Source organism: Balaenoptera acutorostrata, chromosome 8, assembly GCF_949987535.1.
Source record: "Balaenoptera acutorostrata chromosome 8, mBalAcu1.1, whole genome shotgun sequence".
Taxonomy (NCBI): domain Eukaryota; kingdom Metazoa; phylum Chordata; class Mammalia; order Artiodactyla; family Balaenopteridae; genus Balaenoptera; species Balaenoptera acutorostrata.
In genome coordinates this window covers 66257387-66276797 of record NC_080071.1, presented here as the reverse complement: position 1 = coordinate 66276797, position 19411 = coordinate 66257387, and the positions used below count along the sequence as shown (strand labels likewise).

The 19411-nt window shown below is 41.5% G+C and overlaps 1 protein-coding gene across 7 annotated transcripts in view; it reads left to right on the top strand.

The window, feature by feature from the left end:
- PLEKHM3 (pleckstrin homology domain containing M3) overlaps positions 1-19411 on the top strand; it is a 189953-nt gene that overhangs the window by 86155 nt on the left and 84387 nt on the right. For 6 of the 7 annotated variants that reach the window (XM_007187812.3, XM_028167955.2, XM_007187813.3 and 3 more), the window contains one exon: positions 16453-16516. In XM_007187812.3, coding sequence (XP_007187874.2) covers positions 16453-16516 — 64 coding nt within the window. Of the gene's footprint in view, positions 1-16452; positions 16517-18922; positions 18971-19411 lie in introns of those variants that run through there. The other variant, XM_057551238.1, reaches the window with a different exon arrangement.

Below are 19411 nucleotides of genomic sequence, written 5' to 3'. Positions count from 1 at the left end.
AAACATGAAAAGGCCCAGGATTCTGCCTTTTCATGTTACACTGACATAGGCTGCTTATCCATAGCTTGGTTATCTCAGAGTTTATGGAATACACAAGTCCATGCCAGGCTCAGATCCTCAACATAAAAGTGAAGTTAAAATGTGCCTGCTCTCATCAAATTCCTTCTTTTACAGTTAGGTTTTATTGGCATTTAAATTCTCACCCTTGGCATATATGAACTAGCTTATACTTGAAATAATTGTTGATGGTGTTCATAAGTCCCTAAACATACCTTTTAATTTTTTTTTAATAGAAATTTAAAGGCATACATTAGTCATGATTTTTGGAGGCAAGCCTATGTGAATAAGAACCTTTGGAAAGTGATATCATTTGCTATTTGAAATCCAATTAAGATCCAAAGAAACTGACAAAACCCCAGGCATCTGAAGAGACGTTTTGAAAAGAACTAAATGTAGATGGTAAGGGATACATAATATCTAGACAAGCTCTCATATAAAATAACAATGAAAAGGCAGCTGCCATAAAGCAAAATACTTCTCAGTGGTAGTCATTCTATTACCTAGTTGTTTTTCAGAAAGCGCTAGAAAGTGGTCAGGATTTACTCTTGTAAAGTCTAGGCAAATCTTAATTTTAAAAGATCAAGGCTTTGCCTGAAAGGCAGTAAAATTATGTGTCTCAAACTAATTCACCAACTAAACTAGATACAAGATTTTTTACATTGAAAGTATGTTTGTTCTATTACTTTCAGTACCTTTTGGCTTTGCTCAGAGCTGGTTTTTCCTGTGCCTATATTTTTAAATGATATTAAAATCTACACATGGGAATCATGTTAGATACCTTTATGATATAATGTTTTGCTTTGGTTAAATATGTCAGATCTGGGCACACATTTAGAAATTAAATAGCAGATCCTCTCTTCATATGGATGACTAAGAATACCTATGCTGTTCCAGCAGTTTGGTGGTTTACCACCATGTACTGCGCCTTATGGCCAGACCACCAGGAAAGGAATGGAAGTTCCAGAAAAAAAGCATTCCTGGGGCTGTGAGAATGAAAATAGTAGTCTTTTTTTTCCTTTTCCTTCATTTCTCTTTCCTGGACTTGTTCATGACCGTTATGTAGTGTAGTGCCTGGCACAAGGTGGGTATTCAGTAACTACTGAATGGATGGATGGAAGGAGGGATGCGTGATAGATGGATGTCTGTTACAGTGTCACTTCAGACCACTGAGCAGTGGCTAGTAGCCCAGTTTTGAGGAAGGAGTCATCTTCAAATTCTTCTTTTTCTTACTTCCCCGTGCCACTTAGCACAGTGTTTGACCTATCTGAAACTTTCAGAAATTGTTGAATGAATGAACAAATCAACTAAAGAACAAACCAAATCAGCCAAAAAAACATTTCTGTTTCTAGGAGAAGTCTCAAATCTTTCCTCTCCTATTCACTTCCAGTGCACTCCCCTGGTTCAGTCTCAAGACTATTACAGTATCCTTCTAACTTTCTGTCTCACTTGGGTTTCTTTCCTCTCCAGTTGAACCTTCGCATCAGACAAATTATTAAAGCACAAGTATGGAATTAAAGATCTGCCCCAATCTAATCCAGTATATTGTTCTGCTCTCTCAAACACTGCACTCAAACACAAATAATTATTTAACTCTTCCCTCAGTGCATTCTGTTGTGGGAATTAAATGGGTTTTTACAACTGAAGGGCTTACAGTAGTGCTTGTACATAGTAAACACTCTACAGATACCATTATTATTAATAGTGCTTTCTTATCCTAGACTGTTCTTGTCTCTAGCTTTTAAAATCTTTGTTAAAAGATTCCCCTTAAAAGCTACCCCTGAGGCTCTGTCTACTGGAATCAGGCCCCTTCTCCTGCTACTCACTATATCAGGAGAGGGGTGAGCAAGAGGAAGTGGGTTGGAGGGCCAGCCGGGCCCAGGGCCTGCGGTTCCTGGGTATGGTTCCTGGGTATGCGGTATGTACTTATCTAAGCGTTTGTTGCATAAAAATAGGTGGAGCAGGACGCTCCCTAAGGCTCCCTAAGAGCAAAGAATGAGGCAGTGATTCCTACAGAGCCCTAGAGGAGGTGATTGATTTTTTTTAATGTTATTTTAGTTTTTTCTATATTTATATACTGTTAACATAATGTTTGGGGTTACCATGCTCTCCAACCTGGCACAGAGAAAAGTATACCAGTAGCAAGCATTACTCATAACTTTGGGGGGAGGTGGCGAGTTAGAGGGAGGCTAGAAATCTTTTTGATTTATTTTGAAATATGACTATTTAGTGAAATATGTCTAAGAGATTTTTCTGGGATGTCCATACTTCTTATAGCTGGGCCATGCTTGCTAATTCCGCCTTCTTCAGTGTCTATAAAAATAACCATAGCTACAAAGAGGAACCATTGCCACCTCATATGCTAAAATTCCTGTCACCAGAAGCCATCTCTTGCCTATCAATCTTCTTTCACTTTTATATGGAATCTGACTTTTTAAAAACAAAATTAGCCAACAGTACTTTTAGCGATGATAAGCTTGTTCAAAAACAATACTTAAGGTTCCCTTTGTTTCACCTGCGGGTACCACATCTAGAGTGGGGTGGTTTCAACAGTGAGAAGGACCTGCTGGGCACAACTAACCATACGTATCCTTGATAGAAGTTAAAAGAGGGAGGAGTTGATGAGCAACAGGGGAACAAAAATAGAGCAAGAGAATCCAGTTCTTATCTAGTCGTAAAAGGCATTCTCTCCCTGCCTGGTTTTTACCTCCATATAAAAGTTGTCATTAATCTCCAGCAAGTAGGCCCAACATGCTGAAGACCTGTCAGCGCCATATAAACAGAATAAAGCAAACTGTTAATATTGCTGTCATGAGGAAACTGGAAACAGACTGATTAATCGTATTGGCACTCAACCGCCAGGGAGACAACTTCGGTCGTCGCCTTATTAGGGAAGTCACAGTTGGCTTTTAGGCCTATCATTACGATGACCGTCCAGTTTTTATCTTCACTGTTTTTGTTATTGTTGTTAAATGAATGCCTTGTTCTTGAACCCATACTGCAAATCTTGACTGGCAGGGGTGATTAGTTTAGAAAAAGTCAGTATCTTCCATGAAATCTAAAATGTTTATAGTGCTGACCATTCACCGTTTCTGAGGACTCCCAGATGGCGAGCGACCCTGCTGGATTGATTCAAGGCCTATTTAACTTTTCAAGAGAAAAATTATTTACAGTGTCCACACGTAAAGGTGCATGAAGTACTCTGTGGAAGATCTTTGCACTGCCAGGACGCATCCGGCTCAGCAGCCGTTAAAGACGTCTTCAGGAGAGACCCTAAGAGAAGCTGGGAACACAGGAATAGTGGGGTACGTGTGTAAATCAGAAGTCACAAAAGGGCACCTCGGGGCCAGATTTGGCCCTCAGACATGTTTTGTTTGGCCTTTCAGGGATGGCCCCCACCAGGTTTTAAAGTTGCAAAATAGTAGCTAACAACATTTAAATAATTAGGAGTTTTCATGCTCACACAAAATAAAACTCTCTGGTTTCTCTTAAGAAATCAGAAGCTCTGATTACACAGAAGCTTCCCTCATTCCTGGATGCAGCAATCAGCTTTACGTACTGGACTCTGCACTTTCCCATAGTCTCTACCCCTCCTATCTTCTCCCCAAACCCACTGGCATTGGGTACATAATATGTTGCTGCCCTGCTTGTCTTGTCCTCAGCCCATTTCATTTATTTATGATGGTGCCTGGGCCCATGTGAGATAATTATGATTTAATCAATTAAAAAGTACTTTCCCATAAATATCGATATATTATTTGCTCTTTACAACAGCCCTTCAGATGGGTTAGACAGATGGTATTTACAAAGAAGGGAAAGAACTGTGACTCTGAGATGCTGCGTGACTTGCCTGAAGTGACAGAGCTGGTAAGGAGCAGAGTCCACACGTGGAACCGGGGTTTCCGATGCTCAAATTGCTGCTGCTTCCCCCGTGCATTTGCTGGTGGCCGTGACGTCCAGGAGTTTCTAGATTCTTCAGAGGAAGGAACTGCTTTTATATCTCCTGAAGCCTTAATTGAGGTCATCTAGGAGAGTGTGAAGGAAGGCGGGGAGGTGGCAGACAGTAATGTCCCTTGAGTGGGAAGGTGCAATTGCTGACACAGGCACTCCTGTGCTCACTGCCAGCGCCGGCCTTGGAGAACAAGGCATGACAATTGGCTTAGCGCTAATGAGTGCATTTTTCGCTCGGTCTGTGTTTACCAAACCTTTCCATTCCGTAGACCTGTAAATGTAGACGTATCTGTAGGGTTGTCTTATCCATGTCCTTTGCTAAAACAAATATCCACCTATTTTTCACCATCATTTCATAAAAGAACGTAGTAATGCTAAAAAAAAAAAAATAGGCAGACAGCAATGAAACAACTTTTTAAAGTCAAATAGATTTAAAATTCATTCTACTATGCTTTTTCTTTTCTCATTTTGCCTTGGATTGCTAAAAATATCACCAGACCAACACCAGCTGTTTGGACTAGCTTTTCAGAAATCCTGATTTAAGTCATATGTTCTGTTCTCTTCTGAGTGCTGAAGTGAAATCATCTAGTCCAAAGAAAGACATTATACAAATTAATTAGTGGATGCCTGAGTGTTTCCCATTCTCTGTCATTAACAAATGATTTGGGGATTGGGTGCCTGGTGAATCCAAAGTTCCTATTGTGATATGTATTTAACACTAGTTTCTCTCCAACACTAGTTGAGGCCAGTAAGCAATATTACGCCTATCCTTCCAGTTACTTAGAACACAATTGTGATGGTTCTGGGGGAACCTACTTGTTTGTTAAGTTTAGTTCTTGGCTTAGACCATTCTGAACAATTTAACAGCTTGACTTGGGAATCTCTAGACAATACCAAACGTGATTCTTCTACCTTCTAAGTCACCTTTTCCTGTCTTTGGTCTCACACTTTATTTGAAATTATAATTATATCCAGAATTAGTTCTCACTGAAATATCAGCTTTACTGAACAGTGAGAAATTTCTATCGTAAAAACAGCCATTTTTATTACCATTATTTATCCTGGTGAGTGCCAGAAAAAAAATGAGTGAGTGAGTGAGTGAGTGTGTGTGTGTGTGTGTGTGTGTGTGTGTGTGTGTATCCTGTCAGACTCTCCTTGCCTCCTCTTCCTTCAAGCAAAATTTAGCAGCTTGCTTAGCACTTAGGAACAGTCCCCAGAAATGTCACCTGATTCACCAAGATTCCCTGCCCATTCCGTCACTTATTACCCCCAGGGAAAGCGGTCTGTCTGGCTAGTGAATTCACTGGACAGGAGGCTAAGTCCAAAGGGTGAAACCTCCTTTGGATGTCCACTAGCATCTCAAACTTAATATGTCCAAAACTGAGCTAGTAGCCCCTCCTCCACTCCTGTAGCAAACTGCTCCTGCTGTAGGCCCCCCATCCGCCTACCGCACCTCTACCCATACAGCTGTTCATGCCAAACACCTTTCTCCCACATTCCACACCCAACCTATCAGAAAGTCCTATCAGCTTCACCTTCAAAATATATCCACTCAAATCAAAATCACCATAGAATCATCACTTCCACTGTTACCACCTGGGTCCAAGCCACTGTCATTGTTCCCCTGGATTTTTGCGGTAACTGATCTCCCCCTTCAGTCTGTTCTTCCGGCTACAGCTATAGTTAATGTGTACATTAGATGATATCACCTCTGATTCAAACTATCTAATAGCGTCACCTCTCAATCCAAGTAAAAGCCAAGGACGTATAAGCCTGGTTCCCCATCACCTCTCTGCCCTCATCTCCCAGTACGTTCCCCCTCCTTTACTCTGTTCCAGTCACACCAGCCTTGTTTTGCTCCTCGAGCACACCAAGCAGGCTCCCATGTGAGTCTCTATGCTCATTTTCGTCTTCCCCAGATAGTTGTGTAGCTGGCTTCCTTACCTCCTTTAGATCTGTATGCAGCTGTCACGTTACTGAAGCATCCTTGACCACTTTATTTAAAATTTTTGCACACGCTGCCCGCCCCGCCGCCCCACACTTTCTCTCTTCGTTCTCTGCTTATTGCCACGTAACGTGGTGTTTGATTTTTGTCTGTCTCCCTCTCTGGTGCGATCGTGTATGGCTATGGCGGTCGTGCTTGGCTCAGCCTGTGCAGCCGTGTGCAGAGGCCCTGCTCTCTCCACTAGAATGTAAACGACAGAAGCTCATGGCTTTTCATCTGTTTTGCTCACTGCTCTATCCCCAGGGCCTAGAACCATACCTGACATATAGTGGGGGCAAATAAATATTTGGTGAACAAAGTAATTAAATAAATAAAGTACTGTTACCAACATTCTGCCCACTTAATTGGGTCAAACAGTTTTTTCATATTACAAAAAAATACTGTTCATCATAGAAAACAAAAATAAGAAAGTCATCCATTATCTTACCACTTTGGTGCATATCCTTTCATACTGCTTCCTCTGCAGATTATTTTTTCCCCTAAAAAATGGTTTTATACTGTACCTACCACTTTTAACCCAATCCTTTCACTTAGTATATCGTGAACATCTTTTTATGCCGGTAAATATTTGTCTAAAGCATCATGAATCACTGAGTGAAAATGGTGTTTTGATGCATGAGCATACTGATATACCCTTGATCTGGGAAGAAGTAAATGAGGATAGTATTCAATGTACCCAACAAAAGATTGCCTGAGCTGGGAGATATCATAGCAACACTTCCTCTTTTCCCTACCTCCCAATAAGTCAGACATATTAGGTGGAGGAGTTGTCTGTTACAGAGAAAAGATTTCATGCTCTTGTGACTCGAATACACTTAATGTAGGAGACTAGCTTATTGAGAGCCTATCTCATCGGGCAGCCTCGTTCTTAAAACACAATCTACACAGACTTGATTTGCTGTGTCTCTGAACTGCAAATGAGGAATGTCTTATAACCAGAATCTAAGATCCAAATGTGCCATTGATTATTAACCAAAGTCTGGTTAATATTGGCTTTTAGAAGAATAAGCCCATTTTAGCCACAATATTATCACTAAATTAGTCTCTTTAAAGACCAGCGGTTATTAGCACTTCAAGCAAATACATAGCACTTCTTTAAGCTCAGTAAATGAACACAGCTCTTTATGTTCTCTGTAAGACTTAATATTAGCCAGACTTTGTAGCTAGTTTTCAAGTTAGCTAATTAAAAGTGTCATTGGGGCTTTACTCTCAACAGATTAGCTGCATGAATCTATCAGGACTCAAACTACTAAAACACAGGATGTTATTTTGATAGTTTTTGAAAGCAACCGTTCTCAGTCTCCTTCAAGAATTCCTTTTCCCTCGGATGACTTCTAGAACTAAGGTTTTCAAGTCGTCTAACCTCCTGATCTCCTGATAGCCCCTCCCCCTTCCTTCATTTTCTCCAGAGATCTCATTCAGCAAATTTTATAAATATGTATGCTGATACCAACACTCTAAAAAGGAGTTATAGACTATTCGCAAAAGTGTCATTCAAAGCTAAACAGATTGATAAACTTTGAAAAAGGAGCTCTGGCAAGTTATATATTAATTTTACTGTAATATACATGTAGCTTCTTATTTACCAAGAAATCCTTCAGAAAGTTAGAAAGTGTTTTAACTTATTCTAAGATTAAGTGAAATCTATAAATTATCTAAAATCATTTTCTAAGAGACAACAAAAAAATAAAACTCATGGCAGGAAAAGTGTTGTATTCTTGGCACCATTGAATACCGTAAGAATTTGAGCTAGGATCTATAATGTGATATAATCTGTCACTTTTATAATCAGACCCCAGAATAATCACAACCCAAATTACTTCCCAAGTATTTCTACTCCAGGCTTTAGATTGTTGCTAAGAAACTTAAGCACAATTTCTGAAAGAGCCGGTAAGAGACCCTTATTTCCCATACTTATCTTCCAAGATATAATATCTGATGCAATCTTGCCACTTTTTCAGCCAATGAGATTAGCAAAATGAGGTATCTGCTGAAATGATTGAAGCTTGTTTCTTCCACATGGGTTGCTATCGCAATATCTGCCTTTGATTTAAAATTGTTTTTCCATTAGCTGGGAGCATGGTTGGACATACGAGTCCTGTCCACATCCAGTCTAATGTAACTATTTCAGGAAGTGTTTTCAGCTCATATGAAGAACACCAAATTGCATCTCCCTAGGGATGCTTCACAGTGCTTTTTGCTGATTTCAGTGTGGGTGCATGTGCCCTCCAAAGGAAAGATACCGCAGCCCTCTCAATTCCGTACAGATTACCTAACCTGGAGCACATATTCTTGGAGAACACAGTAATATTTCATAAATAAATGGTTTTCCTTTCTAAATTATTCCTTATGCACTTCTACCTGTATTCTTCCTTTAGACCCTTATGATTTAGAATCAAAATTGGAGGTTTTCCTTTGGTGTTATCTTTTTTATTGTGTGTGTGTGTGTGTGTGTGTGTGTAAGAGAGAGAGACAGAGACACACGACACACAGGAAGGGAGGGAGATGAGTCTTTCCTTTAAAGCCTGTCTGTTACACGTGCTGAGATAGTTTCATTCAGACTTTTTTCATTTTAATCATTGGGTTTTTTAATGCCAGTTATGCAGCTCAAATAACTGAGCTTCAGGGAAATGGCGATATTACTAAATCTATCAAGATCCTGCAAAGGGTGTGCCTGACTTAGTCCCTTTTCTCTCATGAGCATCAGGGCTTGGTGGGAACTGAGTTGAAGTCCCCAGAAATTAGTCAAGTTAAATGAGTCTTGATGTATTTGACTCAGTGTCCTGGTCCAAAATAGAAGAGGACCCCCTATCTGTTTTATATAGACTACTGCCTTTGATTTCATAGGTCATTATTTCTGCATTTTTAACCCTAAGTACCAGCTGTGTAATATAAGTGATATGAATCATATATGACCTTTTTCCCTTTTGATTTTCATCTTTTCTTACTTTTCTCATTGGAACAATCTATAAATGAAGCCTAAGTTACCTTCTCAGTATGTCAGGAAATCCTAAAGGTGATAAAATAGAAAATGTTGGCACTAGAAACAGTTGTGCTAGTTGGTTTCCATGATCCTTTAGCAGGTTTCTTCATTGTTCTTTGGTATCAGAGAACTTGACAGTGCCACCTGCCAGTGATGCAGTTTCCCTTGATGGGTGAGTGAAGTGTGGAGCTGACTCTCCTTATCACATTTGTCCTCTGGCTTTGGCGTCAGGGCCAACCAGAAGAAGTTGCATTGGCATGAGCAGGGCTGTCCTTGTGGTTGGCCTGTTGGCGAAATGCTGTCAGACCTGATGATGAAGAGGCCTACAGTACCGTGAGGTCACTTACTGCATAGAGAACCCCTAAACACATCCGCCTCACCAGAAACAAAAGGCAGCACCATCCTGCAGCAAAGAGGCCGTTTACCAAAGGATTGCCAAGTCAGACAACTGTAGCTGTAATCTGTAGCTTTCCGTTCCTAACATGCTGAAGTTTGGAGGGAACATTGGAGAAATTAGTAGTTACCTTTTACGTAACATTTTAGTAGAAACTTGAAGCATTTCAATTAAGAAAATGCAGAGTGTGTGTATAGGCACATGCACCCTCACACACACAAATGTGTATTTGGAAGAGCTCCTAGCTGGGTCCACATCCCATTTCCTCTAGGCCTTTACTAGCTCAGGCGCTGTCATTTTCCTTACTTTTCTATCTGCAACTTTGGCTTCGGTACTAGCTTCTTCATTTTAGCATATAGATATGCCCAAGTGGCTCCCATCTCTAAGAAAAGAATCCTTTCTTAGTCCTGCATCCTTCTGTAGCTATGGCCTAGTTTCTCTCCTTTAAAGTTAGTTTCTTAAAAGAATATTCCACGGTCCTTCACCCCTCTGCAGTCTGGCGTCCCTCTTCCTCCTGGATACTGTTCTAAGGTCACTAATGAATTCCCCTTTGCCAAAACCAGCAGGCACCTTTCAGGCCTTGTGAGAGTCTTCCCTGGATTATGTGACCTCTCCTCTGCCTCTGATGCCGTTGACCCTCTTTGTCCTTGAAATTCTCTCCTTCCTTGGCTTCCTGGATGCTGGCTCTTCCGCTTTTTCTCCTATCAAACTGCTTCTTCCCAGCTTTCTTCCCGTGGCCGTTCCTTTAATAGTATTGTTTTGCCAGTGTCCAGTCTTTTCTGTTGCGCTAATGTATACTATCTCGGGCTCTTCCTCATTTTCATGTCTTCACCTGTAGGCACACAGCTCTCCTCCCTGGACTCACAGATGACTCCACTTGGACATTCCACACCTCTGCCCCGACAGCTGAGCTACCCTTTCTTCCCAAAGGTGACTCCTCTTCATTATTCCCTGTGTTAGTAGATGGAACTTTCATTTACCTACTGGCCCAGCTGGAAAACCATGAGCAGTGCCAGGCTCCTTTTCCCGGCCTCCGTTTCCTGTTAGTCTTCATGACCTGTGGATTGTTGGAGAAACCTGTCTGTGGTAGGCCATTTCTCTCCAACCCCAGGGCAACCATTTAAATTCTGTTCAGGCCCCCATCATTTCTCACCTAGTTTATCTCCAGAATTATCCATCTCTTCAGTCTCTTCCCCCTTCTGCTGTCAATGATGTTTTAAAGGCACAAATCTAATGCTGTCCCTTCTCTTGCTTGAGGCACTCATCTCTTTGCGGGTAGGCTCTTCTCTAGGCGTCTAAGCCCTCGCATGTCTGGCTACACCCTAACTTTCTGAGCTCACGCCCTACAGTCCCCCCAACCCCCAGCATGGACACATATACACATATATACACATACAGAGCCTGTTCCCTGAAAGAATTATGTTCGTCCTGGCCTCTCTGCTCTTACCCATGCTTCACCCTCTACCTGTAATATCCATTCTTCCACTCCTTCAGATGGATTCTGACCTGTCGGTTCTCTGAGGCCTTTCTTGAACAGGTGTCCTACAGGTTCCCCTCAGCCCTGCACTCCACGCTAGAGCTGGAGCTGTCTGTTTACTTGTCTGTTTATCTCACTTGTCTGTATGTATTGGAAAAAGAACTGTGTCTTCTCCAAATTTTCTGTCACATACATACCCAGCATCCGCTCATTGCAATGAAAATGTGTGCTGATTTTAGGTTCTGATTTTAGGTTCTTAGCCGTAGTGACCAGTCACAGAGGTCATGAGACTGGACTTCATTTGCATTAAATTCCTGGGCCATATGGTGATCACAAGTTGTGTTTTCTGACCAAAAAATGCAAATAATCATTCATCCTTTATTGAATACATTAATAGTAAAATTATAAAATTAGTGCTGCCATGGCTCTCAAGGGGGTGCCAAACCTTGCCTCCCAGACGTGAGCGGCTCCCCTAGCAGTGCCTGAAGTGGCTGCAGGTTCATCTCTGGTCCCCTGCAGCGCCCTATCCTCTCCTAGTCAGATTTGCCGGAGGCAGCTTAATGCTACCCAAGCACACCGCGGCCTCCGGGTTCTCCACAATCCCTTCCACAACTGACCCCTGGGAGGCCCTGCTTGTTCCATCCATTTCCTAAAGAGCTCCTGTCAGACAGGCCAGGTACAAAGCCAGCTCCTTGTACACCAAAGCCACAGTGGGGGAAGCCCTGGGCATCACCCAGATGGGATGTTGCCTGTGCTTTTCGGGGCTTGGCTTTTATGTCATTATTTGCCCTGCACTTCCCCTGTGGACATCAGCCTAAAGAAGATATTCAGAGAAAGGCAAACACTGTATGATATCACTTACATGTGGAATCTAAAAAATACAACAAACTAGTGAGTATAACAAAAAAGAAGCAGACTCACAGATACAGAGAACAAACTAGTAGTTACCAGCGGTGGAGGGCGGACACAATATAGGGTGGGCGTAGGAGGTATAAGCTAGTAGGTGTAAGACAGGCTACAAGGATGTGTTGTACAACACGGGGAATATAACCAGTATTTTGTAATAACTGTAAATGGACTGAACCCGTTAAAAAAAATTTTTGTAATTTAAAAAAGAAAATTAAAGAAAAGATATTCCGAGAATGTCTTGCCAATTCAGTCTGCCTTGACGGCGCCAGCAATGAAAAAGAGGAACAAACTGACGGGGTTATCTGGCCCCGCCTTTGAAATCCTTTCCTCCTCTAAGCAGAAGAGCAAGTCCCTACCTCTAAATAACTGCAACAGATCTTTTCCTTCTTTTATTTACATTAAAAAGCATCCCTGTAAGAGACACATTTTAATGCTGCTCAGTCTTCCCTCTCAGGAAATTTATTCTCATATTTGACTTCAATGCTTTCTTGATATAATTTCCATCCTCAGAGAGAAGAAAAGCTGATTGGCAATATCTGTCTTAAAAGTCTGTATTTTTTATGGCCACCACTAAATCTCCTGGACACAACATCTTCTCCAAACACAACAAGCTCAGTTCCTTTATCTTTTCTGCGTATATTGCATTTTCCAGTTCTTTGTGTCGTTAGGCTGACCTCTTGTAAATTATAGTATTAGACACTGAAGAGTGCCAGAGAGGAGACAACAGATACGGTGATTCTGGAGGGGCTTAGAATCGCTTCCAGAGGGGAAGAGAAAATAAATATGTGAAATATATTGACACACAGAAACACTACATACACAGCTCACTTTAGCTGTGTAAATAATGTTTAAGGAGTATTAGAGATTACTGTGTCCGGAGTTGGCCGGTTATTGTGAGAAGAGTAATGAACAGTGTTTGGAGGCAAAGGGGACCCAGCCTAGAGAGGAGAAATTGGAAATTCTCTTTGCTGCTCATCAATTGTGTTCACTGAACATACCCGTCTCCAGCCCTTAGCACAGCACCTGGCTCATTTTAGGCACGCAGTAGTGTCTGTTGACTGGATAACTAACTGACTGGCTGTAGTACTCTAGTAAGTGTATACCAGTATGATTCCATTTGTAAATTTGCAATTAATTCTTATATCCTGTACACTCTCAGTCGTGGAAGTTTTAGGATTTTAGACAAGAACTTTAAGTAGCAAACATTAACAATATGCTACCCTGCATTTGTCCCTGCTAGAGTTCATTTCAGTCACCTTCCTTCTAACTTTTTCTCCAGCTGACCTACGTGTGTATAAACCAATGGAAAAGGCAGGAGCTCATCTTGAAATGATTTTCCAGCCTGCTTGTTTAGTTCAGTCCGTCTGTTTCTCAGCCCTGCTGCCACATTGCCTTCATTTTACTTTACTTAAGGGATTTCATTATGAGGCAATTGCCTCTGAAAAAGGTTATTCCTCCCATTCAACCACACTTAAACATCCTCTGTCCCCATAGTAGATTATCATACTTTGCTACCCTAGTGACCTCCACTGAAAGACTGTGTGCTAGGTTTGCTTTTCTGCACATGATGTTTGGGTCTCAAGTCATCTTGCAAATACTGATATATATTTTAAAATCTATAAATGCAATTTTGTATTCTGTATTGGATCCTTGAACAGAAAAAGGACATTAGTGAAACAACTGGTGAAATCTGAATAAGGTCTCATTTACATAATAGTTCATTTCTTAGTTTTGATCAATGCACCATGGTTGTGTAAGGTGTTACCATTAGGGGAAGCCAGGTGAAGGGTATAAGGGCACAAACATTTCACAAAAAGAGGAAATGTTAGGAACTCACGTAGACGTGAACATCCTGGTTATTTTCAAAACAATTTTTCAAGCATGAGAAAAATTGCAGACTACCAAAATGTACTTCAGATAATTCTAGGCTTTGTAAGGTTAAAAAAAAGTAAAAACAACCCCTGTTCACACTCAGCCCTGCTTCTGTTCATTTTCCTCCAAGGTCCGCTCCCTCCGTTCCCACTGCTTCAGCTATCCCCTCTGTGCTGCTGTCAGAAGTGCCCCTGGCTCTTCCACGTCTCTCAGCCCCACATCCACAAGGGCCACGCCTGTCCTCCACACAAGCACTTGATATTCAGCGCAATTAAATCTCAATGCTTTTTCCCCTCCCCCAGCAGCCTGCCCTGTGTTGGCCAATGACATCACCATCCTGTCACCCAAGCTAGGACTTCAGAGTCGCCTTCAATTCCAAATGTTGTCAACTCTTCCAGAAGTTCTCCTGTGTCTACACACTCACCCCTTTCGCTTTCACCTTGTGGTTACCCTGGAAGAGCCCCTGGGGTACGTGGTCAGGACTGTCCCTGCCTGCAGTCTCTCCACCCTCCCAGCTGCCTTCCGGAAGTGGGCATGACCAAACGCATCAGTGTTACTTTCCTTCTTTTAAAAAGCACCAATGGCTCTATATTGCTGCTGGCCTGAACAGCAATAAACACCTACCTGGAAGAGAGATGTATTATATAGCTATATTAGATGGTCAGCTCAAACCCACCTCCCTCCTTCCTCCACCTTCATCTCCTGGAAAGTAGAAGAAGCACAGGCCTTTGGAGTCAGAAAGTCCTGGGCTTGCATCCCAGCTTGTGACCCTGGGCAAATTAGTTTTTGCCTCTGAGCCTCAGTTCCCTCTCACATAAAATGGAGGTTGTACTTACCATGCAGGGTTGTTGTGAGAATTAAATGATGTACGTTGAGGGCCACACCTGAAGCAGACTTCTCTTGTTGTTAATCCTGTAGGGGGTCATGAGGAATTGGCCTCATGATCATCTCTGTCATACGTGTGTGTTATTGAAAATGGAAGTTGGTTATGTCTCATGGTCCCTCCTGGGACCGCAGTCTACCTTCTACAATAGGGGGCCTCTTTGTAGGGAAGCTTCATCCCACATGGAGGGATTGAGCACTTTCCCAACACCCTCCCCAGCTGGGCTGGGACTGTGTGCTGCTACCTGCCGCAGGTGCGGCCCCAAACCATTAGAGTTGAAGGGAGCCTAGCCTTAGGAACTGAATTTTATTCCCCAGAGTATAAGGGCCGTGCCACTCACTTGGTCTGTTCTCACTCTTGTGGATGAAACAGGAATTTTCAGCAGAAATCTTCAGAGCCTATCATATATTTATCAGGAGTGTTCCAAACTAGAATATGCCTGTCCCAGACCTCCATGGGGGATGAACTTCACCTAATTGGTTCAGTGCCCTTTTTTCAGTGGCCTAGTACAGCAGCTGGCACACAGTTGTGCTTAATCAGAATTGGATGGCTAGATAGATGAATGGAAGGATAAAGGACTTAATCTCTAGGATTTGTCCAGTAATGCATACTTAATTGAAAGACTGAATAATGAATTCCCCAACAAGCCACGAGTTAGGCCAGTGGTTCTAAACCTTGGCTGCACTAATCACCACGAGAGTTTTTGTTTTAAGACTGATTTCTGGGTTCTACCCATACTTATGCCCTATGATTTTCAAAAGCTCCCCAAGTGATTCTAATAGACGGCCAAGGTTGGGACCTACCATGCTAGACCGATCCAAAAATATGTACCCTGTGCATATAACTCCTATTTTCATGTTACCATGTTGTGTTGTAATTATCAGTTTATGTATCTTTCCCTAGCTTGACTTTATGCTCCTTGATATGCTCTGATATGCTCAGATACTGGGACCGTCTCATTCATAATTGTCTTCCTAGTGCCTGGCACAGTGCTTGGCATGTAACAGATAGTAAAAAATGTTCATTGAGTTGGTGGCTTCTTTCATTTAGGTGGTACTATGCAATTTCCTTGTATCCTAAGACAAAGAGAAAATGCTAGCACCATGAGTTTTGTTTTGTGTATGCGTGTGTGTGTGTGTGTGTGTGTGTGTGTGTGTGTGTGTGTGTGTGTGGTGTTTTCTAACCATCTATGCGTCAGTACCTGTTTGCTTGTCCCTAATAGATTTGTTTTTCCTGTTCACTCCCTGTCATTTATCCAGATGCTATGAATTGACAGCAACCAAAGATATTAGACTTTGTCAGGGAGTCTCAATTTGAAATATTTTGTCCCATTATTCCCATCTGTACCTCCGTTCCAAAACTCATCACTGTGCACGTAAGAGGATAGCTCACTAAGTGGTGTTTGGCACTGCCATCTCCATTAATGAAAGCCATAGGAGCCTCTAGGCAAAGACACTCAGGTTGCCCCTCCAACTGATTTTCTCAACTCTAAAATCTATTCATCTAGACATAGACTAATAGAGCTGGGAAGAGATTTAAGACAACAAGGTCAGTCACCTTCATTAACCAATGAAGGGTCTGAAGCTAGATGGGTTTTAGGACTTGCCTGAGATGACACAGCTTGCTAGGGATGCAGCTGGTACAAGAAACCTGGCATTCTGGTCCTCAGGCCCGGACCGTTGCACTGTGCTCCTAGCACCTTGGACTACATCAGAAATCAAAGATCACACCCTTACTCCCTTTTTGGTATTTGTGTTAGAAAGAAAAGTATCTGGAAAAAGGTATTATTACAGGTTTCTCAGAGGATGTGGGGAGGAAGAGTATTAGGTGGAAAGGGATTCCTGAATGAGATTTGGAAACTTCTCAGAAAAAGTGTGTTTTGTGGCAACACCACAATTTATCTGTTTCTGTACGTTTTCAGAATTTTCCCCAGAGAATACCTCCTTCAACAGATCCACCTGTATTCCCTCGCTGATCTGCAGCAGGTAAGCACTTAGAGGGGCCATTTGATTTCTGTTTTCTCCCTGGGAAAATGTTTTTGTTGATTATGGCTTTGGCACTGAATTCTGCCATCACTGGAGTAGTTTTATTCACAAGCCCTAATCATCAATTATTTTCTGTTCAGAATGAGAAAAGAAAACTTAGTATAAAAAGATATTCTAGGACAATAAGAAATGCTGGCAAGGATATAGAGAAACTGGAGCTCTCATACACTGCTGGAAATGGAAAGTGGTGCGGCCACTTAGGGAAATAGTTTGACAGTCCCTCAAAAAGTTAAACGTAGAGTTACCCTGTGACCCAGCAATTCCACTGCTAGGCATATACCCTAGAGGGCTGAAAACATATGTCCACATAAAAACTTGTACAGGAATGTTCAAAGCAGCATTATTCATAATAGCTGAAGAGTGGCAACAACCCAGATGTTCATCAGCTAATGAATGGATAAACAAAATGTTGTATATCCATGCAATGGAATAGTATTCGGCCATAAAAAGGAGTGAAGTACTGACACATGCTACAGCACGGATGAACCTTAAGAACATCATGTTGAAAGAAGCCAGACAGAAACGAATACATATTTTATCATTCTTATTTTATGTGGACTTTTCTTAGGATGTCCAAAATAGGCCAATCTATAGAGACAAAGTAGGTGAGTGGTTGCCAGGGCCTGGGGAGAGCCAGGGGGTGAGGAGAGGCTGCTGACGGGGTGCGGTTTCCTTCGGGGCTGATGAAGATGTTCTGGAATTAGTGGTGATGGTTGCACAACTTTGAAACTATACTAAAAGCAGCCAGTGAATTGTATACTTTAAAAGAATGAACTTTATGGTATGTGAATTATATCAATAAAAAAAGTTGTACAAGGGAAAAAAAGACATAAAAGGCAATGAATATATTAAACTCTTTGACTTGTGCTCACGTCAAACAGTTGGATGACATTAAATTTTAGTAAAACACAACAGAGCATGTAAGAGTCAAAATCATCTTTTTATACTTTCATTTGTGTACGTATATCCTTTTAATGACTGACCAGGTTAACACCCGGGAAGAAAGCCAACATTTTGTCTGTTCAACCCAAAATTCTGAATATGTTAAGCTTTGGTTAACCATTTAAATCAACAGCTCACTCCCTAAGAAGCTTTCAGACACTGCATGAAAGCATTGCTTTCTTTTCCATATATTGTGGATTCTTTCAAGAGTCAATTACAAAAAAAAAAAAAAATTGTGACCACTTTCAGAATGTCTCAAACTGCTGTGATTCGGTTCTTTTGTTTCTTGCTGTTTTGCCCAGAAGAAATGAGGTCAACTTAGTCTGTGTTCAGATCCTTCACTCATTTTTCAAGACTTAAAAAATAAATAAAACCTTGAAAAGTAATTTAAACTTAAGAGTTTTGTGTTCTCTTTATCCCGCCAGAAGTAGATAGGTTATTTTAAAAGGTAGAAATAGTTCTAGAGCATTTAGTTGGACAGGGTGAGAGGATACTAGGGTTTTAATTTCCACTTGTGCATCCAGTTTAAACCTATTTGCACATATCAGCTCCTTCCCCTCCTTCAGTCCTGCTGTCCTTTACTACATAATCAAGCACCAGTGATCTGCTGGCTGGAGTGGAAAGAGATACAGTTTTAATTATGATTGCCCAGTGGTGTTCAAGGGGAAGAATTGGATACAAGACCCAGTATACATTTATATATTTTCTAGGACTCTACCTGATCTTAGTATCTGAGGACCGAGACTCTTATCACTGGAGAAGTATGTTTAAAGGCACCAGTGGCATCTTCTTGTAAAGGTGGTTTAAAATAGAATGAGTGGACCCCAGAGTGAGTACTTTTTGAGGAAGCCTTTCAAAAATGAGTTTTGATACCAGATGAAGAGAAAGAATCAGTAATTCTATATTCATTTTAGGGTGTCAAAGTAGTGTAGCTATTTGGCATAATAAAGCCTTCTTTTTTAAAGCTTTCCTATACCCTGCTGTCTTTTTTTCTTTTCTTTTTTTTTCCCCATTGTAATAATCAAACCATACATGCCAAGCAGCTTACCTAAATCAGTGGCAGCCGTATTCTTGGTGGGCCAGACCATTAGCGTCGGAGCCCCATAAGCAGCTTAATCAGTTTTCAGCCTCCGTAGTAAAGCGATAGAGGCAATCAACAGCTTATCAAACTCCCTGTGGGCGGGGGCGGCCAGAGCTCCCTCCATCCATTTACTCCACAGTTCACTCTAACCTGGTTCTTTGTGCCTGGATTTAAGATCCCCAAACCTATCATATTTAGAGGAAGTTTAATTCAATTATCTTTTTCTGCCTGAGGTGGGTTAAATTGGATTTAGCTTTTGATCTGTCTACATCTAGGCTATCAGTACTGAAGGGCACCTCCGCCCCATCTTCCCTTGGTTTCAGAGTAAATTTCTGGCGTGTTTTCTGGATCTGAACTGTTCTTGCAAATAGGTAAGAGAAGAGAACACAAGAAGGGGGAAAACATACTATTGCTTTGTGACAGAGCGTGTCAGGGGTAGCAGGAAACCCAGCCTGACTGACCCAGCTCCCAGCCCCAGCTCGGCCTGTACCATTTCAGCCTCTGTCTGGGTTCTACGTCACCCTGTTTCAAGTCAGCTTCAGGAGTTTTAGAGCAAGTTATCTCTTCCATTTGATTCCCGTCCTCACTCCTAAAACAAAGGTCTCTATAAAAGCATCTCTTCTATTATATGAAATAACTATAGAAGAATGAATTTCAGTTTATAACTTTTGCAGGGGAGAGGAAGAAATTCAACCAAGTAACTGAAGAATTAATCTCAAATAATGGCAATATAAATATCCTTCCTAAAGGCCTAGATTCCTTTCTACAAGTTTCTCTCAAGTGAATTTGAGTTTCCCCATTAGCTTTTATTT